General features: G+C 48.8%; 1 protein-coding gene across 13 annotated transcripts in view; it reads left to right on the top strand.

Annotated features, from left to right (window-relative positions):
- Window positions 1-22,089, top strand: part of NAV1 (neuron navigator 1) — a 282,581-nt gene that overhangs the window by 65,889 nt on the left and 194,603 nt on the right. For all 13 annotated transcript variants that reach the window (XM_063725839.1, XM_063725836.1, XM_054523273.2 and 10 more), the window contains one exon: window positions 18,255-19,008. In XM_063725839.1, the coding sequence (XP_063581909.1) occupies window positions 18,287-19,008 (722 nt within the window). In that variant the 5' untranslated portion in view covers window positions 18,255-18,286. The remainder of the gene's footprint in view (window positions 1-18,254; window positions 19,009-22,089) is intronic.

Below are 22,089 nucleotides of genomic sequence, written 5' to 3'. Positions count from 1 at the left end.
CCCTGGTCCTGTCTTCTGCTTCTCTCCCATGCCTTTGTGTTGCCCCTAGGGTGTTTCTCTACTTTCCACCTTCCCTTTCCATCCTCTCTGCTCCTTTAGACCTTGGCAGCCAATCCTGTACCTCCAGCATCTCGTTGCCTAGCAACTGGCTTCCTACCTGCCCCATTGTGTTAGAATCTCCATGACAACAAGTATTGCCAAAAGAGGAAAAAAAAGTTAGGTGGTAGCAGGCAGTGATGAGACCCTTTATTTTAGGACATTTGTGCAGTTTTGCCAGCAATAATTTGCTCACTGCCAGGATTCCCCAGAGGGTGTCACAAATGGACTGAACCCAGACCTCATGAGATAACAAGTCACGAGACTGACAGTCTGTCTGTGTGTGGGGATATAAACTCTAGCATAGAGGCATTCATGTGAGGGGCAAGAATGAGAGCCACGGGCATTTTTTGTTTAGACAGATGGGACTGGGTCACATGATCCCCTTTCTGTGGGTCAGTTCAGGAAGGCAGCCTGAATGAGGGAGGATTTTTTAATAGTTGCACAAGTAAGGTAAAGGAGAATACTTTCCAATAAACCATAGGTGTGGGTGCATCTGAATTGGGCCATGCCTGGCCAGCTGCATCTAGGGGAGGGCTAAGGAGAGGGGGAATGGGAGATACCATAAACAAGATTTGGGGCGACACAGTCTCCTGCCTAAGCACTGTGGGGGAGGTGTGAGCCCTGTGAGATCCCTGCTCTGTCCATCTCCAGGCTGTGGTTGGCCTCAGCAGCCTCTGCATCCCTTCTGCTTTGCCTAGAGGGAGACTGCAGGGAAAAAGAGGGAAAGAGGAAGTGGGAAAGAAGTCCAGACCATGTTAGATTTCCAGGTGCCTGGGCTTGTGTTCACAGCAGGGACCCTGGCTCTTTCGTTCACAGCCTCTGAAGGCCTGACATATATTCACCACGTGGCTATGGGATCCACCTAGAAAGGGGAAGTCAGGTGATGTCTTAGAAAGGGGAGGCACTGAGAAGAAAGGTGAGACAGCTGGAGCAGGTCAGAGCACTTAGGCACTGCCTTTCTGGACATGTGGCCAGGGATCAACCAGGACCCTTGTGAAGGCAAGGACTTGCACATTGCAAAACCTCTTCTCCTGTGGGCAAAACAGGGGGCTACCTGGTCTGTCTTTATTGTTCAAGGTAGATAGTGCATGGAAGATCTGTCCCCAAGCCAGTGTCTGTCACTTATAGCCACTCAACCTACCCACCCAACCATGCTATTTTGCCGGCACTTTCCTCACTAGTACTGCCGTGTGAACTGTGAGGCTCTCCTAAGGCCACGGGTCATCTTGTCATCCTGTCCATGTACCTGGCCTTGAACTTCACAGGCAGAAGAGCATCTTTGCCCCTCCAAACTCCAAACAGAAGGACTAGAAAGACCCCAGTCCTGGTATTTCGTGTTTCTGTCCTCTTTGTGGACAGAAAGTTCTTTGTAACCTCTAATTTAAATCCCCAAGTAGAGCAGTTCATTTGTTATTATCTGTGTTCACTGTGGAAGGAGAACAGAACAAGATCTGCTGGCTGTGGGGCCACCCCACACACACATTTTCTCCAGCTTTGCTCCCCTACTTGGCCTGACTGTTCAAGGCCCCCAGCAAAGGCTACACCCCCACTGCTGAGCAAGGCCGTTTAGATCCAAGATACTAATTGCTGAAACAGATGTAATGAGTCAAATACCCTTAGACGCTATTGGAGGACAAACAACTTGGTTAATCTTTTTGACAAGCAATCTGCAATTTGTAACCAAGAATCTTTATAAGATTCTCCTCTTGGACCCAGTAATTCTCCTTCGAAGAATTTAGCCTGTGGACATAATCAGAGTCCCAAGCAAAACTATTTTGGATGTTTGTCACACTGTTATACATAATAGTGGAAAATTGGAAACAACCTCAATGGCTAGTGGTGGTAAAGTGGTCAAATAATTTTTATTTATTTATTTTTTGAATAATAAATAAAATAAATATTTTATTTATTTATTTATTTATTCCCTCTGTCACCCTGGCTGGAGTGCAGTGGCAGGATCTCGGCTCACTGCAACCTTCACCTCCCAGGTTTAAGCGATTCTCCTGCCTTAGCCTCCCAAGCAGCTGAGACTACAGGCATCCACCACCACACCCAGCTAATTTTTGTATTTTTGTAGAGATGGGGTTTCACCATGTTGGCCAGGCTGGTCTCTAACTCCTGGCCTCAAGTAATCCGCCCACCTTGGCCTCCCAAAATGCTGGGATTACAGGCGTGAGCTGCTGTGCCAGGCCAAATAATTTTTGTGTAATGCATTCACATAATTGTTTACTATCTAACAAGTATGTTTTTAATAATTTTTGAAGACTTTATTATTATTATTGTTGAGATGGAGTCTTGCTCTGTCTCCAAGGCTGGAGTTCAGTGGCACGATCTCGGCTCACTGCAACCTCTGCCTCCCAGGTTCAAGCAATTCTCCCACCTCAGCCTCCCCAGTAGCTGGGATTAGAGGCATGCACCACCACGCCCAGCTAATTTTTGTATTTTTAGGAGAGACGGGGTTTCGCCATGTTGGCCAGGCTGGTCTCGAACTCCTGACCTCAAGTGATCCACTCACCTTGGCCTCCCAAAGTGCTGGGATTATAGATGTGAGTCACTGCACCTGGCCTGAAGACTTTAAAATGAAAAGTAAAAACGCTTAATATATAGTGAAAAGATATAAAATATATAGTATAATGATAACTTTATTGTGTGCGTGTGTGTGTGTGTGTGTTATGAACAGTAAAAACCCTGGAAGAACCCAAAACCTACAAATGCTAATAGTTGACTTAGTAGAGTGATAACTTTATAGGTGATAGACATTTTCTTTTTTATATGTTTTGAGATTTTCCAAGTTTTTTCTAATGCACATGTTATTTTTATAAGTAATAAGAACCACCCTTTTTAAAGGACTTACCATGTGCTGCTGTGCTAAACATTTTCCACACATTATTCTTTTTAACCTCTACAGCAATTCAGTGATACAGGTATTCTCGTTTTTCAGATGAAACAACCAAAGATTAGAGAGGTTAAGTAACTTTCCCAAAACTGCACAGCTTGTAAGTAGAACCGGATTCTAAACAGAACTCCCCCAAAACTTATAAAAAGTGAATACTGTCATTCAGTGTGGTGATGAGAGCTGATAAGTGGTATTGATCTGCATGGCCTGTGAGTTTCTGATCCAAGTCTATAAATGCCAGTGGACCCCACCTCAGATGCCCCTCTTGCTGTAGCTCTACTTGCTGGGCAGCATCGGTCTAACCTCCTGATCAGTCCTTCCAGGCAGAGGTGACCCCATTCAGAGATGTTGTGCGGGGACTTACAGGTCAGTGAGGCCCCGAGTGCAGGCAGAACGGAGGCAGTTGCTCTCCTGGGTCTGCCCAGCATGACAGGGAAGCAGAGGGGGTGCTTTTCCAGCTTTGCTGATAGAAGTCTCCCATAAGATCACCTGTCAGCCTCCTGGTTGGATGCTGGGCCTTGGGCAGCTACACCCTGGAGCCTCATAGCTCATGGGACTTTTTTTCTGAGATTGGGGTCAGCTAGGGGAGGAGGGTTTCTCTCCTGCAGCCTGGCGCTGGGACCTTGGGCAGCGGCCAGGCCTGGCCTCTCCCTCCGTGCATGACTACCACATGAATGTGCTGCTGCTGAGAGTGGGGAGTCACCCTGGCCTGGCAGTGTTGTGCTGGCAGGAATGGAGGCTCAAGAATAGTTTTAGCTTGGCTCTGAGGGAGGCTGCTGGAGCCAGCAGGACAGGGGAACTCAGCTTTGCTGGAGAACAGAAACACATAAGCAGCCGATGGAACAAGAGAGGGCAATGGGACTGGAATGATCTTCAGTGCTGGAATTGCTTGCCCCGCTTTTCAGATGGCAAAGCTAAGGCCTAGGGACTGAGTAACTCGGGAAGATGCTTAGCGCTGGAGTCCTGTCCAGTGTTCTGACTCCTGGGCTGCACGTGACTGCTGGGCCTGCTGCCAGACCCTAGCTCAAGTTTCTGATCCCCCAACCCTACCCCTCACACATTCTGAGCTGTTGGGAAGAGCTTATTGCTAGTGTAGGAAGAGCTTATTGTTATTGAAGGAAGAGCTTATTGCTAGTGTAGCCAGCCTGGTGCTGCCTTCACTTGGCAAGAGGTCTGGTCTGCACCTCACAACATAGTCCCACTAACAGGTTTGACTCTAGGTCCAGCCCTCTCCAAATGCCAGGCTCTGCTGTTCCAGGCAGGGAACCAGCCCACACACTGCAAATTGGCCTGGGCCTCTGGGCTGGAGGGCTTTAGGAACAGTCCGTAATCCCCAAGATCTCTTCTGCCCCGGCACCAAGGAACCTTCATCCCTTGCCCCAGACCAGTGGCCCTGGAAGTATGTGGGATTTGTTGAGTGATACTACCTCCATCTGCCTGGCTGGAAAACCCATCCATGCAGAAATACTGGAAGTTTTAAGATGGGGGAGAAAAATAATAATAAAGCAAGTGTGAGAAAGATGGAGCTGACAGGTCTGGTGGGAGACATGGCCATCTGGCTAGCGGCTTGGGGGTCTTCATAGGCTCAAGTTTCTGTGTCTGCACTGAGCTCCCCCAACCCCAAGGCTCTGCTTACCTCTGCTCCTCCCCATTCAGCAGCTCCAGTGTCCATCAGGATTCTAAGCTATTGTTAGGGAAGCCAGACTTCTAGTAACTCTGGCCTGGAGGAAAGTGTGTATATATATATATGTGGAGGGAGGAGGGAGAGAGGGAAACCTGGATGGATCAGGGATTGTCTTCAGGGCACTTCCCCAATGACCTAGATATTTATACCCTTGTGGCTTAGAACTCTAAGCTCTGATCTGCATTGCAGGGGAGCATGCCAATTGTTTGGGTGTTTGGAGCTGGGGCCTGTGTAGCAGGAGGTATCCTGGAACAGAAGAAGGATCAGAGAGAAGGGAGGGCACCTTCTCTGCTCTACTCAGGGTGAAGGAAGCTGTGTGCCGGCTGCACCTGCTTCCCATGCCAGCTCAACTTCCTGGGAAGTATTTATAACTGAGGCCTCCAGCCCCCTGTGATTTGTGGGACAGTTTTAAACCATTGATTTTCATTAGCACTAAGTCATTTCTCTTGGCTAATTGAAAAGGAACTGGGGATACTGAAAGTGGAGCCATTCACATGGACCAAATCAGTGAAAGATGTCAATATGCTGAAACAGCACAAGTCTTCAGTTGGACGGCTCTGAGTTCCCTCCCTGAAGCTCAATATTCACTTCTCTCTCAGAGGTCAGAGGTTGTGAGAAACAAGCCCCTAGAATGGAGAACCAGGAAGTGAACTTGGATTCTTAGCAGGAGGGATGGAGGTTAGACACTTGGAAGAACTTCCAGCCTAGGGTGATGGGATGAGAGATTCTGAGGGAGATGTTGGAGGAATGCAGTGAACATCTCTGCAGAGGTGTGTTTGAGATTTCCATGTCTTGCCTCTGTCCACAGGCACAGGTGCAGGACGCCCTGTCTGGGGAAGAGCATTTGTCCTTCTCTAGACACAGGCTGAGGTGGTGGAGTTGCTCTGGGAATGTCAAGTCTGGGCAGTATGGTGTTCAGAAGCCTCTCCTGGGGAATGGCTGGGCTAGGCTTGGAGTAAGAGGTGAGATCTTGGCTATTGCTTGATCACTTAACTATAAATAACAGGAAGCTTAACAATCTGATCTTACCTGAAAGTAACACAGCCAGCCCCATCTTTCGTCTGTAAGAACACATTGCCATCTGGCCAGAAAGGAGGCCATGCCACAGTCTAAGGGTAAGGACACTTCTGGAGGTGTTGGCAGAGCCCTGGGCCCTGGGGGTGGCAAAGGGGAGGGGAATGATGAGTCCCACAGCTTGAGGACAATCCTAATCCCCATTCAGAGCCAGGAGCCAGCCAGGCCGGCGCTGGGGATACTGAGCCCCACCCCCTCCACTAGCGAGTCCCAGCCAGTAGACCTCAGCTTTCCCTGCTTCCTGCCAAGGCTCTGCCCACTCTGCTCATGCCCACTCTGATGAGACGCTACCACTGGCTGCCCATCCTTGTCTTTCTCTTGACACAGACTGGGGTGATTGCATTCTCTGCCAAGGACCAGGCCCAGCTGAATGGTCCCCAGCTGGTTAGATGAAGCCTGAAGCCTGGGTCTACAGGCAAGAGCTTGGGGAAGGAGGATGGGCTCAAATCCTTTTACTATGGCCCACCACCCACAACTCAGCTCTTCCTCCATTTCTGTCCTGAGAGGTTGGCAGAGATTAGAGGCTGCACAAGAAGGATAAACATTTAGTAAATGACTATTGCGGTCCTGCCCCCAGCCCTGGGACCTCCTTGCAATGCCCAGTCTGGAAACACTGGGGCCTTATGCGGAGAGGGGGCCCTGTGGTGTGGGGTAAGAGAACTGGAGTGGGGGAGTCACCCCAGGCTCTCCTGTTGCTCAGTGGTGTGACTCGGGACAAGTTATTTCCTCTCAAGCGTAGGAATATTGTGATTTGCCTTTATACCTTCACCCCTAGCTCCATGTGTGAGCTGAACAAGGTCTGTAACCCACAAATATTGGAAGTCGTGTGCCCAAGATAGGGGTGTTGGGGCTTATTTTTCCAGGGAAGCCTGTGAGCACACTGCTGGAGGCCTGGAGCCTCTGAGATGAGCAAGGATGGGAGGGCACAGAGCACCTCCTCACCCTGGGCTGGGTGGGAAATCGGCCAAAGGGGAGGGACAGCAAGGGACAGGGAGGACAGGTGGGAAAGGAAGCTGGAGATGTGTGTGTTTGTGTGTTTAAGAATAAGCGTGAGTGTGAGTTGCATGTATGATGTGTGCGGTGCAAGTGAGTGTGTATGTTTGTGTCAGTGTGTGAGCACGTACCTGTGTGTCTCTGTGTGAATGTGTATATCTGTGTGTATCAGTGTGTATATGTATTTGTAGGTTGTGTGTGCATATGTCTATCTCTGTGTGTCAGAATGCGTGTGTGTGTGAGTGTGTGTGTCTTAGTCCATTCAGGTTGCTATAACAAAATACTTTAGACTGGGCAATTTGTAAACAACAGGCCAGGCATGGTGGCTAATGCCTATAATCCCAGCACTTTGGGAGGCTGAAGCAGGAGGATTGCTTGAGTCCAGATGGAGACCAGCCTGGTCAATATAGTGAGAACCTCGTCTCTACAAAAAATTAAAAAACAAAATTATGAGGCATGGTGGCCTGTGCCTGTGGTGCCAGCTACTCAGCAGGCTGAAGTGGGAGGATTGCTTGAGCCCAGGAGGCTGAGGATGCAGTTAGCAGTGATAACGCCACTGCACTCCAGCCTGGGTGACAGAGCTGCGACCCTGTCTCTAAAAATATAAGAATTAAAATGAAACATCAGAAATTTATTGCTCACAGTTCTGGAGGATGGAAGTCCAAGATCAAGGTGCCAGCAGATTTGGTGTCTGGTGAAGGCCTATTCCCCATAGATGGTAACATCTGTGTGTCCTCACATGGTGGAAGAAAGGGGCAAACAGGTTCCTTCATGTCTCTTTTATGAAGGGACTTAACCCATTCACAAAGGTGGAGCCCTCATGACCTAACCTCCTCCCAAAGGCCCACCTCTTAATACTATTGCACTGGAGATTAGTTTTCAACATAGGAATTTTGGAGAGGACACAAGCATTCAGAGCGTGGCAGTGTGTATCTTGTGTCTTGATGTGTGAGTGTGCTTGTGTGGGAGGGTGTGAGTGAGTGTGTGTATGTCTGCGTGTGTGAGTGTCACTATGTGTGTATGGTGTTGGCCTGAGGGGTGCAGCAGTATGAGTCATATCTTCGGAGTGGCACCAAGGGACACACTTCTCTCTTGCCTGAGATGAAGCCCAAGTTGAGATTTGGCCCTGGGAGGAACTAACCAGGATTTCCAGGGCAGAGGGAGGGTACGTGTCAGATGTTGTAAGAAAGCTTGGAAAGAGGCCTGTGTGGGGTCCGGGGGTTCTGTCTGTGGCTTCTGGACTCATGCAGGTCATTCTGTCCATTTCCTGTCTCTGAACAGGTTGCATCTAAGTCATCTTCATGTGCTCAGGAGTGCCTCAATTCAGAAGGACCTCCATGAAAAGAGATCTCCCCATCTTTCTTACTAACCCATGCCACGGTCTTAAACGTATTTATTTTGGAAACTTGGCCTGCTGTGTAATTTGGTTACCCTCTCCCCGCCTCCCCCCGCCACCAACCCCATATAAATTGACTGTCCTATTTGTACTCAAATAAGAAAACATAAATTTACGTTAAAGGTGAAACATTCTGGTGACAATGTTTGTGCTATTCTGACTGAAATGGCTGACAAAAGGTACTAATTGGAAATTTGGGGCAGAACAGAGAAGGGAGATACAAGCTGTGCTAATGACTTGACTTAATGATAACTAGCTAGTATTCAGTGTTTATTATGGACCAGGAACTGTCTTCCATGATTTTCCTCTCATAATTCACTTAGTCTTGGCTAGGTGTGGTGGCTCACGCCTGTAATCCCAGCACTTTGGGAGGCTGAGGTAGGCGAATCACCGGAGGTCGGGAGTTCAAGACCAGCCTGACCAACATGGAGAAACCCCATCTCTAACAAAAATACAAAATTAGCCGGGCACGGTGGCGCATGCCTGTAATCCTGGCTACGTGGGAGGCTGAGGCAGGAGAATCGCTTGAACCTGGGAGGCAGAGGTTGCAGTGAGCCGAGATCACGCCACTGCACTCCAGCCTGGGCAACAGAGCAAGGCTCAATAATAATAATAATAAATAATTCACTTAGTCTTTATAGCAACACTTGAAGGTAGATAATGTTATCATCCCCATTTCAAAGATGAGGAAATAGGCCAAGGAGGTTAAGTAATTTGCTCAGGACTACAAAGCAGGAAGCAGCAATACCGAGATTTGTACAGGGGGCTGAGGGGACTGGGTTGGGGGTGGGAAGATGGGGCTGGAGGCAAGTGGGGAGAGGGGGTGGTTCTGGCTCCAGGACCTCTGTTTTTAGCCAACACTCTGTGCTGTGCAGTGTCCGTATCTCAGTGTTTGAGTTCAGAGATACTCCAGCCCTTTACTGTAAATATTTTCCTTGTCCTCTTTCTTTCTTTTTTTGGCATATCCAACCCCTAGATGCTCTGGTTAAAATGTTCTGACCTTTTCGAAATGGGTGTATTCAGTGCATTCCCAAACGCAATCGCGGCCCCTTTAACACGGCCACTGCAGGAGGAGCTGTCCTATCAGCACCACGGCCGCCGCCCCGTGTGCCCCCAACCCCGGCAGTTGCGGCGGGCGCCTCAAGGGCAGGAAGGGCGGTGGAGAGCGGGGCCGGGAACTTGCGACTGGCCAGTTCTCCAGACCGGGGAGAGAGGGACCGCCGCCGAATACTAGTGCTCGCCTTCCTTTCCCCTCGCCCCGCCCCTGGGAGATCAGAGGGAGCTGGTGCTTAGGCTCTCACCACCCTCTGAGTCAGAGTGAAATATTTACAGGCCCAAAACACTTCATTGCTCTGGGGTTTGCCGAGCTTTAATGGCCAGGTAGCCTCCATTTGTCCTGATGGGGCGGGGCCTGGCGCTGGAATGAGGCTGAAAGGCTGGAAGATTGGGGTGGAAAGGAGTCAGGGCTGAGGCCTGGATTTAGGCTGTAGAGTAAGAAGCACCATCTCTGGAGCTAGACTGTTTGAATCTAATCTTGACTCTGCCATTTACTAGCTGTGTGATCGCGAGAAAGTTCCTTAGCCTCTCTGTGCTTCAGCGTCCTTGCCTCTGAAGTGGGAATGATAATAATAGCACCAACTTATAGAACAATTACAAGCTAATATAGGCAAAGCACTTAGAACAGTGTCTGACAGGCAGTCAGCAAATGCAACTAAAAAGTGTTTGATTTAAAAATAAAGTACCAGGGTTAGACTTAGACAGCAGACAGCTGTGGGATGTAGACTGGAAAGGGAGGAGAGAGAAAAGTGTGTTGGATGTGGCTGATACATCATGTTCAGGGGCAGGGACTGTCCCACTTTGCCTGGGAAGCCACCAGCCTCTCAACTCACCTGCCATCCACCAGACTGTCCCATTCTGTGTCTGAATTTGGCAACTTCCCTTTGGGAGAAGGGAGGAGGTGTGGCTGTTCTCCTTAACATAATTTCTGCCATTTCTTTCTTTCTCTTTCTCTTTCTTTCTTTCCTTCTTTCCTTCTTTCCTTCTTTCCTTCCTTCTCTCTTTCTTTCTTTCTCTCTTTCTTTCTTTCTTCTTTTCTTTTCTTTTTTGAAATGGAGTCTCACTCTGTCGCCCAGGCTGGAGTGCAGTAGTGCGACCTCAGCTCACTGCAACCTCTGCCACCTGGGTTCAGGCGATTCTCCTGCTTCAGCCTCCCGAATAGCTGGGATTTCAGGCACCTGCCACCACGCCTGGCTAATTTTTATAGTTTTAGTAGAGATGGGGTTTCACCATCTTGGCTAGGCTGGTCTTGAACTCCTGACCTCGTGATCCACCCACCTTGGCCTCCCAAAGTGCTGGGATTACAGGCATGAGCCACCATTCTTGGCCAATTTCTGCCATTTCTTGAGCACTTCCTATGTGCCAGTCACCATGCTAGGTGCCTTATCTTTACTCTTTCATTGCTTCTTTATAAAACCCCATGACTACTTATTGCAGATGCGGACTCTGGACGCAGAAAACTTAACTTTTCTAAAGCCACATAGCAGGAAGTAGCAGAGCTAGGATTTGAACCCAGATCTTCCGGATTCAAAAGCCTTTACTCTTTCCAAGACACATTTTTCGAGCTGTCTCGTTTCCTGCCCTTTCCACTGTGGGCACTTGGATGTTATTGTATGAAGCATGGACAGTGTTGTTCCTGTTGATGCTCCAGGTTTCTGATCCAGATCTGGCAGGTGGTCTTATCCTCTTCTGCTCTGCTGGAAGCTCAGGAGAATGAGGCAGCTCAGCCTCTATCCCTGGGTACGTGGGATGGAGGGACACTTGAAAAAGAAGTTGTTTTTTTTTTCGTCTCTGTGATCATAATAACAGAAATACTTGTTGAGTCCTTACTATATGCCAGACACTGTTCTAAGCACTTTCTGTTCATTAACTAACTTACTCTTCACAGCAATCCTGTGAGTAGATCCTGTCTCGATCTCATTTTACAGAGGAGAAAACTCAGAGGTTCCGCAATTTGCCTTAGGTCACACCACCAGCAAATGACAGAGCCACGCTTTGGACCCAGGCATTCTGACTCCAGAGTTTATTCTTTAACCACTGTACCACAGAGACTGTTTAAAGAGCAGGAGTCTGTATTGGGGCAATGATGGATAGACCCAGGGGCATGAGGAGTTCTACCATCAAATCCACTACTTCCCAGACCTCAAACCACCAACTACCAACCTGACTGCTCTTCCTAAAAGCCTCCCCAGATCCTGCCTCACTGACAGACCATGACAACTAAATCCCCATGGTACTCTGTTTTGTCTCTCTCTCTCTCTTTTTTTTTTCTTGAGATGAAGTTTCACTGTTGTTGCCCAGGCTGGAGTGCAATAGTGCAATCTCGGCTCACTGCAACCTCCGCCTCCCAGGTTCAAGCGATTCTCCTGCCTCAGCCTCCTGAGTAGCTGGGATTACAGGCATGCGCCACCACGCCCAGCTAATTTTGTATTTTTAGTAAAGACAGGGTTTCTCCATGTTTGTCAGGCTGGTCTCGAACTCCCGACCTCAGATGATCCACCTGCCTCGGCCTCCCAAAGTGCTGGGATTACAGGCATAAGCCACCATGCCTGGCCTGTTTTGTCTCTCTTGATGCATGCACTGCCTGCACATGTTACTTGTCACGAGTGTGCATGTGTTTCTTCCCCACCAGATTGCTAGCTCCCAGAGAGCAGAACCTGGGTCTCAGCCATTGCAATTGCCACAGCACCTGGTACATGGAAGGTGCCCAGCCCAGGTGTGTGGTTGTTGAACAAAGGGATCCTGCCATGAATCCCTTTGTAAGTGCAATGTTCTTTTGTAACAGGGAGTACTAACTCCCTAGTGTAATTTATTGAGGACTGGGATCCCCAGGATGAGGGAACTAAAGAGCACTGAGGCCCTCCTCTTGTTCACTGAGGTTAAATGAAATTTCAGATCAGGGCACTTAGAAGGAGAAAGAACAAAGAGAGCATGTTTGGAGGTGGAGGATCTGATAAGATTCCCCAATCTCTCTCTCTCTCTCTCTCTGTCACACACACACACACAAACACACACACACTCCCATAAGAAAGAAACACTCTCCTTGCTTGCACCTCCAACTCTACCCCTAAACTTCTGCCCTTGAGACTCCCCAGACACATTGCAAAGTTATCACAAAGGATGATTGATACTGACAGCCAAGCTCTTTGGCTTGAACAGACCCTTGTTTAAGAGACATAAGCCGGGCATGGGAACTCATGCCTGTAATCCCAGCACTCTGGGAGGCCAAGGAGGCAGGAGGATCGCTTGAGCTCAGGAGTTTGAGACCAGCCAGGGAAACATAGCAAGACCTCATTTCTACTAAAAATAAAAATAAAAAAATTAGCCCAGTGTGGTGGTGTGTGTCCTTATAGTTTCAGCTACTCAAGAGGCTGAGGTGGGAGGATCACTTAAGCCTGGGAGATTGAGACTGCAGTGAGCTATTATTGCACCACTGCTCTCCAGCCTGGGCCCTGTCTCAAGAACAAATAAAATGAAAGAGATGTAGATTGTCCTGCTTCTCAGACACATTTTTGTCTAACACTGAGATGCAGGAGATGAGGGCCATTGTAGCTAACATTATGCATCTCAAGAGAGCAAACATTTTCCCGACATTATTTTATTCAGTCTGCTCAGACAGAACATGAGGCAGCAGAGAGTGAGATGGGGCAGAAAAAGTTCCCCTCATTTCAGAGGAAGGGAAACAGAGCCTCAGAGCAAGCATGATGTCTCCCAAATCATTTGGTCCATTAAGAATGTAAACTGGTTGCTGTAGCCAGCAGGCATGTCTAGGCCCCAGGAGAGATGACCTGTGCAGAGGCCTCACCTTTCAGCTTCGGAGGCATCCTCATCCATGGGCCTCAGCTCAAATCCCACTTCCCATGTGTATTCTCTCCTCTTTCTTCCCCAGCCACCCCGCCCCTGCTGCCAGAGACCTGAAATTCCAGTCTTCCTCCTCAATCCCCACCCCAACCAAGTTGGTGCCACTTGCCGCCAACTAGGCATATTAAAGCTGCAGCTGGGCTGGATGAGGCCTATCTTCTCCCCCTCCCATGCATGTTGCCTACAGTCTCACATGGGCAATGCCCCTGTACCATGCTGACCTGCAGTACCACCGAAGGCAAACAGCATATAAGGTGGTTGGGGAAAACTAGCTAGATCTCCAGCATGTTGGGAGAATAAGAGAAGGAAAAGAGGCCTCCCCAGAGCTGCCTATGACTGATTTTCTTCTCTTCTGGTTTCCACCCTGTAAATCGGATCCCCGCTCCCCACCCCCAACTCTATCTCTGGAAGGCCCCAAGCTCCAATCAGAGCAAGGTCAGAGTTGATCGTGGAGGTTGGGGGTGTGTAGGCAGAGCCTGGATATGCTCTTGGTGGGTGTGGCCAAGGGGATCCACCCTTGAGCCTCAGAGTCCTGTCCATCTGCATTTGGGTCTCACCACTCTGCCACTTTTTAGCTGTGTGTGTCCTTGGGCAGCTCACTTAACCTTCCCCGCCTAATTTTCTTTACCTGTGAAAGGGGTACTAAAACTTACTTTGTAAGGTTGTTGTTAAGAACTAGAAACAATGTCTCAATACAAGGGACTGTTACTCTGTCTAGGGCAGAATCATTTGCCAGGTGTCCTTAAAGATGCTGAGTACCTATGGGTTCTCACTCCGAAGGCAAACCAGGAAAGCTCCTTCATGACCCCTTTCCCACCCAGGCTAAAATAACTCACTGTTGGGGGAGCCCTCCTCCACCCCCCCAAAGATGGTCTGACCCTCCCAGGCTCCCACCTGGGGGCAATGGTTGTCACATCCTGTGTGCATCCTCCTCCCAGTCTAAGTGAGGGCTATCAAGTTGCAGAAGGAGGAGAGAGCAGGGCCCCAACTGCAGTCGAGAGGGAGGGGTAGGGCTCTTGTGACCTACCATGGGAATGTTTTAAATCCTCCTCCCATCGAGCTTTTGAAAAAATGATGATCCAGGAAAAGCAGCAACTGCGTCTGCTCCATTAGCAAGTGAGGGAGACAGAGCCTCCTCAGCCTTAGGGCTCTTTTAGCTGGAAATCCAGCCAGCCCTAACCATAGGGACAGGGGGAAGTCTCAGCCAAGGGGCTGGGAGCCCAGGGATGCATGGAGGACAACGTAGGTGAGTTGGGCTCTTGGTTGGGGGCAGTTATTGGGCAACACAACCTGAGTTGGGGAGGGACTCCCAGGAGAGATGAAGGTAGAGTCGAGATTTAGTTCTGGATTCTCTCACCAATGTAGCTCCCAGAAGGGATGGTCTAGGGTGCGTAATTGGCTTTGGTCCCCACAGTGGGATTTGGTGGGGATTGTAGCAGAGGGCAGAAGCACAAGGGCCATGTGGCACATTGTCAGTGCAGGGAATTGAACCTGGGAATGCTGAAATCTCAGGGGTGTGGCTGCAATGGGTCAGTGGTCTAAGGCCCTTCTCATGGGTAGCAAGCTGGTTAGCTATACAGTCAGTGTACAGCCTATCTCAGGGTTATAGGCCAAGGTCGGCAGCTTGGGGCCCACATGAGTCTCTGAATAGGTCCTGCTTGGCATTGTCACAGATGCACATGACTGACCAGTAGAGGGGTGGCTAGATAGAAGGAGGGTAACAAAGTCAATCCACTCTCATCTCTACTGGAAAATAATTCTGACTGCTGGCCTGAAGCCAGGATTAAGCATGGTGCTCTCTTCTGGTCTTAAAGAGTACTTGCTTCTCCATCTAACTGCAGTTCCTAGATTTTGTCCTATCATTTTGCAGACTGGACATGGAAAGGTTGAATAATTTACCCGGATTCTCTCAGCTGCAGGTAGTACCTGTTTACACTTTCTGAGTTTCCTTTATGAAAGTCCTTTTCTGTCCCTTCTGTGGGGTTGTCCTTGGTATGCTGGGGCTGGGAGCTGGATAGGATACCCTTCGTGGGAGACTGTGGGCAAGTAGAGGGTGACTCACAGGGTCTCCCAGTCTGTGTCCTGGTGGGTGGGCAGAGAATGGCATGAGCTAGATGAGGAAGAGGCAGGAGGCAGGCAAGCCCTGGGTGTGGCCCTCCAGGCCTAGGCCATGGGCAGCCACTGGAGAAGCAGAGGCGAGCTGGTGATAATTCCTTGGGCACACATGGCTTTCCTGCCCTTCTTCTGCTGGGTAGGATGGGGGTTGCTTTAGCTTATCAAATAACGGTAGCAAGTCATTAAAGTACAAATTAGAGAAAAAGATGAGGGAGTCATAGCAATTCCCTTGTAGAATAATTTCTTGTGGAAATTATTTCATTTATTGCAGAGCAATCCAGTAAGTCCTGGCTCCCATGGTCACTTCAAACTGGAGTTTTAGAAATCCATCAATGCTTAAGGGTCTACATTGACTTCTTATAGCTTAGGCTGTAACTGGTCCCAGACCACAGTCAAAGGTCAGGGAAAGGTCAGCAACAGCCATAAACAATTCCGTGTGGTTGCTTACAGCTTTCTCCACAGTATGGAAGGGTGGATCCCAGGAATCTCAAGGGAACTGGCCATGCTTTGGTGGTCTTTTCTGCCCAGAATGTCTTTTGTCTTCATCTTCATCCAATGCCAATTCACCCTTTGAGAATCAAACTGAGTATTTACATTGTACATAAATCTTTGCTCCCATCTGTAATCATTTTCCTAGCATACATTTTTAGATTTGGCATTGTTCCCACAGCAGTGTATGGGGGCCATATCCTCTTTTTTTTTTTTTTTTTTTGAGACAGTCTCGCTCTCTCCTTCAGGCTGGAGTGCAGTGGTGCAATCTTGGTGCACTGCAACCTCTGCCCCCCAGGTTCAGGCAATTCTCCTGCCTCAGCTTTTTGAGTAGCTGGGACTACAGGCATGTGCCACCATGCCCAGCTATTTAGTGTGTGTGTGTGTGTGTGTGTGTATTTTTAGTAGAGATGAGGTTTTGCCATGTTGGTCAGGCTGGTCTCAAACTCCTGACCTCAGTTGATCCGCCTGCCTCAGTCTCCCAAAGTGCTGGGATTACAGGTGTGAGCCACCGCACCCAGCCTCATGGCCATATACTCTTACCAACACTGGATATTTTAATTTTCTGCAATATAGTGTATTTGATAGCAACAAATGATAACTTATTTAATTTGCATCTCTTCAATTTCTAATAGTCTTTGGTTTTTGTTTTGTTTTGGCCAGTTGTATTTATTCTTTTGCAGATTTCTTGTTCACAGGGTCTCACTCTGTCGCCTAGGCTAGAGTACAGTGGCATGATCTCAGCTCACTGCAACCTCCACCTCCCAGGCTCAAGCCATCCTCCTGCCTCAGCCTCCCAGGTAGTGGGACTACAGGCACACACTACCATGCCTAGCTAATTTTGTTTTTGTTTTTTTAATTTTTTGTAGAGATAAGTTTTCACCATGTTGCCCAGGCTGGTGTCACCATGTTGCCCAGACTCAAGGGATCCTTCCCCCTTGGCCTCCCAAAGTGCTAGGATTACTGGTGTGAGCCACCGTGCCCCGCCTGCCCTTTATTCTATGGGGTGTTTGCTTTCAAATATTGATTTGGTAGAACTCCCTATATGTAAAGGTATTAATTCCTTGTTTTTCATACGTGTTGCAAGTTTTCTTTTTTTTTCTTTTTTGAGACAGTTTTGCTCTTGTCACCCAGGCTGGAGTGCAGTGGTGCAATCTCAGCTCACTGCAACCTCCAGCTCCCAGGTTCAAGCGATTCTCCTGCTTCAGCCTCCCGAGTAGGTGGGATTACAGGCGTGCCACCACGCCTGGCTAATTTTTGTATTTTTAGTAGAGACGGGGTTTCATCATGTTGGCCAGGCTGGTCTCAATCTCCTGACTTCAGGTGATCCATCCGCCTCGGCCTCCCAAAGTGCAGGGATTACAGGCGTGAGCCACTGCGCCCAGTCTGTTGCAAGTATTTTTACAGTTTATTGATGTCTCAAACCTTTTGAAAAGGTTTTTTGCCCATATAAAGATTTTAATTTTTATGCATTCACATCTATCAGTGTTTTACTTTATGATTTCTGCCTTTGATGTGGTACTTAGAAAGGCCTCTCCCACAACAAAATTATGGAAACGTTCATGCATGTGTTCTGAACATTTTTTATGGCTTCATTTTTTAACCTTTAACTCTTTAATCTATCTAGAATTGATTGTATGTATCTTTGTAAACTGCTTTAAATTCCCTTTGAAATGGAAGTGATTAATTCATTAATTAACATGGCAAGGAAGGGAAGCTGGTGGAGGGGGAAGGGTTGAAGATACAAGAGAGAAGGGGGTAATTAATGAATCAAGGTCTGGAAAAGAAGAGATCAAGTGCTGTTGACAGGGCCTGCACAAGGAACCGCCTTGAACCAAAGGTGGGACACTCAGTCTCTTTTAGACAAGGGTGGCAGGAGGTGGCAGAGGTCAGCTTTGCCAGGGGGGAGGTGGGTAGGGAATGGGCTAGAGAGGAAGACTGTGAGCCAAGTGACAAATGTCCAGTGACTATGGGGGTGGGGACAGTAGGGAGGGCCCAGAGAATGGCAGGAGCCTCAAGGGGCAGCATTTGCCAATTTACAAGTTTATGATCTGGCCCTCCCACCCTTGGGCCCCAACAGCACGTGGAAGAAGTTTGCACTGCACTGGAGAGTGTCCTATGAAGAGAGCCAGGGGTCGGCTGCAGTGATGAGAGGAGGAACATGCAGGGCAGAGGCCGAGAGCATAAGGAAACTTGCTTAGTGTGGAGGACATTCTAGACTCGGGGTACTAGGAAAGGCCTGAAGGGGAGGAGCTGTGAGAAGGAGAGTCTGTCCCTGATCAGTGAACAGGAACAGAGTCAAAGAAAGTTAAATGAAGCCCATTTGTACAGCACATTGCAATTCACAAAGCACTTTCCCATATGTGCTTGCAGATGAGCCTCATAACAGCTTTTCAGAGCAGAGAGGGAAAGGGATTTGCCCAGAGTCCAGCGGGTAGCCAGTGACCCAATCACAATGTGAACCAGGAGTGCCAGTGCCCAGCCTGGGTGCTCGAACCTCCCCACAGACCCCAACATCCTCTTTCTACACTCAAGGAGGGAAGCTTGTGGGGATGTGCCTGACGGTCTTTTTTTGCACTCTCCCCCTGCAGGACAGTAGCCCACCCTTCCAGCCTTGCAGACCATGAATGGGATGGCCAATGTGAATCCCGCCAGCCGCCCTCACTACGCCTCCTCCATCCCGGTGCCTCGTGCCTCTTCCCAGACCAGGATTCCTACACCGGGCGCTTCTCCCCAGCTGCGGCCACGCCAGGCCGGCCTGGCCCTGAGCCCACAGAGAGCGGCCTCCCCCAGACTGGGAAAGGCTGCAGGTCCTTCTAGAAACTCCTCTCCTAGGGCCTTCCGGGGGAGAGGCTCTCCCAAGTTTGCTGGGGCGGTGAGGGAGTCAGCTGAGGATGGGGAAGGCCCCTCCAGCTCCCCATGGAATAGTCCCAGGACAACCCCGAAAGCAGCCCTCTCCAGCCGGACTGGATCCGGAAGAATTGCCGAGAGACAAGGCACCCAGGGAAAGAAGAAGAAAGCCCAGGAAGGGACTCCAGTCTGCCAGACCCGGGGCAGAAGCCCTTCTCGGACGAGCTTTCACGGAGAAGCTCAAATACCAGGGGCTCCGGAAGGTCGGAAGCCTCCAAGCTGCCCAGGAAAAGACCAAAGAGATATAAACTACAAAAGTTCTGGGACCTCCAGGTCTTTGGAGCCTGATGAGGGGACAGCTTCATGGGCTTCCTCTCCAGTCTGCAGCCCAGTGCAGGGCAAACGCCCCTCTCCCTCTCCGGGGGCCATTAGCTTCTCCTCAGTCCATCAGCAGAGTCAGCCAGTCACAGCCACGGTGGCCCCCTTCCAGTACAGGTGAGCTGGGAAGCAGGCAGGGAGGGAAGGGGGAAGAGCCATGCTGGGACCAAGGGGCAAGCCGGAAGAGGACAGGGACCCTGATGATCAGTGGCTGGTAAAGACCAGAGGGCCCCAGGCGATACAAAAAGAAGTTAGGTAGGTGGAGGCCTACAGAGTTGGGGGCTTGGAGAGCTGAGATGGGATTGGGACCATAAAAGGGGATGCTGACTGAAGCTCTGATCTTTCTCGACTCTGGGGAATCCACAACAAAAAGAGGCTCATAAGGAGGGTACCCCTAAAATGTCCATTTTTGCTCTCTGGAACAATATACAGATTGGGATGTCGTGGAAACTTAAGCAGCTAGATACATAGGCAGTGTCAATCTCACCCAATTCATTGTGGGACATTTGCCAACATTGTGAGTTAGACCAACTCTATTGGCTTGGGCACTGCGCCTTTACTTAGTAAGTAAAATCTACGCTGCTTGTTACACTCATAATACCTTGTACCTGTCTGTCTGTCTCTCTCACTCGCTTGCTCACTCCACTTGCTATAGTGCCTTGTGCATATCTGCTTATGTGCCTGGCATATCAGGAATTAGTAACGCTTCTTAGACAGACAGGTGTTGCCATCATTGCTGGTGGAGGTGGCCAGTCCAGTATTCACAACAAGACGGCCAACAAGCTAGTATCTCTAGCTTTTTTCAGACACTGCAAGTTGATTGCATAGAAAAACAAACGCTTAGTCAACTATGCTTTTTTTTTTTTTTTTTTTGAGATGGAGTCTCACTCTGTCGCCCAGGCTGGACTACAGTGGTGCGATCTCGGCTCACTGCAACCTCCGCCTCCCAGGTTCACGCCATTCTCCTGCCTCAGCCTCCCAAGTAGCTGGGACTACAGGCACCCTCCGCCATGCCCGGCTAATTTTTTTTTTGTATTTTTAGTACAGACAGGGTTTCACTGTGTTAGCCAGGATGGTCTCGATCTCCTGACCTCGTGATCCGCCCACCTCAGCCTCCCAAAGTGCTGGGATTACAGGCGTGAGCCACCGCACCCAGCAAACTATGCTTTTTTTTTTTTAAATAAAAATATAATTATACTAAAATGACTTCAGTAAGTACACTAAATTTTAATTACTAATTATTATATAGTTTAGAAATGCCCAAATGCAAATTAAGTATCTTCCTGACTAAACTAACTTCCTATATTTTTTCCCCTATGCTAATGGAAGGAGAAATCTCACTTATATTTTGGGCATAGAAAAGCTTGTACATCATCCCCTACACACCAGGGACCTCTGAGGCATCAGAGCAGCTGGAGGTGGGGGTAGGGAACCACTAGGAGCTTTAACCTTCAGCAGAAGGCAACTTGTGTGTCTTAATCTCTGAAAAATTGAATGCAATTTAATATTACAGGACTAGGCCTTTGGAGTTCAGGACAAGGAAGTGAATGGTCCCAATGCACTCTGCATGTGTTTAGGCTTCATTTAGACTGTTACATTCAGTTGTGAACACCACATTTTAAAAGGACATAGACACACAAAAACACATGTAGAGCAAGACTGACTTGTTGCTGGGGGATCAAAAAAGGTGTTATAGGATGATGAAAGGAACTGAAGAAGTTTGCTTTGGAAAGGGAAGGCTTAGAGAGGGTCTGAGCACTGTTTTCAAATATTTGAAGGGCTGTCATGTTGTAAGGTGAATTAGATTTACTTGGTGCAGCTCCAAAGACCTGACTCATCACCATGGTGGTTAGAAGTTAGTTCAAGACAGATTTGAGGCTCAAGAGGAAGAACTTTCCAAAAAGTAGAGAGGATTACAAATTGACAGGAAGGCAGTGAACTCCCTGTTATTGCAAGAATTCTGACTTCACAGCCAAAGGGAGGTCTTACCAGGGTGACCCCTGGCTCTCAAAGCAGATCTTCTGCCTGACTGTACTGCCTGCAAAGTGCACCAATGCTTCTTTTCCTAAGGGGAAATTCACTTATGTCCCCTTGTGACTTTCTTTACTTAGATTCTGAAGCTGATGAGAGAACTCAAGAAGCAGAAATGCAGGGCAGGCCTTCCTTTGAATGGCCTTTTTCCAATTAGTAAAATGTTTCCCTGGTGACTCTTTGACTTTCTTCTCCTATCTGATTCCCTTCATTTTGAATTCATTCTTTGGGAAAAGTGTCTAGGCATTAAATTGTTTTAAGATTTTACATTATCTACCTTACAAGTCCCCTAGTATATTCAGAACCTGACATTTTCCAAAGAGGTCAGAATTCTTCATCCAAATATTTTAATGCAGCTTAAACAGAACCATGTTTCCTTCATTCAGCAAACATTTATTGCATGTTTGCATTTTAAACAGAAATGGAAATGTGTCACACCACCCTACCACCTCCTAGACCCTGCCCCTTTCAGGCTCTGGATTAGGGTTGGAGAGAGGGTCATGGCACAAAGACCTGACTCATCACCATGGTGGTTAGAAGTTAGTTCAAGACAGATTCGAGGCTCAAGGGTGAGATTAGGACCAAGGACACTCTGAGATGCTGCAGGCCAATGGGTAGGCACCCAGCACACCCTGCAGGGCCTAGAGCTGCTGCCATGGCAGCTCTGCCAAGGGCCAGGCTGGGCCACACTTCCAAGCTTCATAGCCAAGGAGGTACCATCTGCTCCCTAGAATCCACAGATATTGTGTTTTCGTGGAAATCTCTCCTCCCTCCCTGCCACCCGCCTCAGCACTTCAGCCTTCTGCAAAGCCACAGTGGAATGCAGAAGCCGAGGTCACCTGCTTCCCTCCCCATCTCCAGCCTGGTCATGCCTGACCTGCTTCTCTAGGGAATGAATCTTGCAGCCATCTTCTCCTCTGCCTCATCCTCCACAGCCCTCTCTTTTCAAGGGCCTTGGTGTGGCCTTCCCAGTGAAGCTTATCTCCTCCCATCCATCACTTCCCTTTGGACCTAGAGAAGGTGCAATCCCCTGTCCACTCTCAGGAGACCCTGGTCTCACACATCTAATTCCATCACATCCTCAACCTCATCCCTCTCTGCTATCCTGGAAAACAGCCATAGCAGCTTCACCACAGCCCTTGCTGACTTTTCCCAACTGCCAGTGCA

This window comes from Pongo abelii, chromosome 1 (assembly GCF_028885655.2).
Source record: "Pongo abelii isolate AG06213 chromosome 1, NHGRI_mPonAbe1-v2.0_pri, whole genome shotgun sequence".
Classification (NCBI taxonomy): domain Eukaryota; kingdom Metazoa; phylum Chordata; class Mammalia; order Primates; family Hominidae; genus Pongo; species Pongo abelii.
The sequence above is the reverse complement of the archived record's forward strand: the minus strand, read 5'-3'. Positions and strand labels throughout refer to the sequence as shown.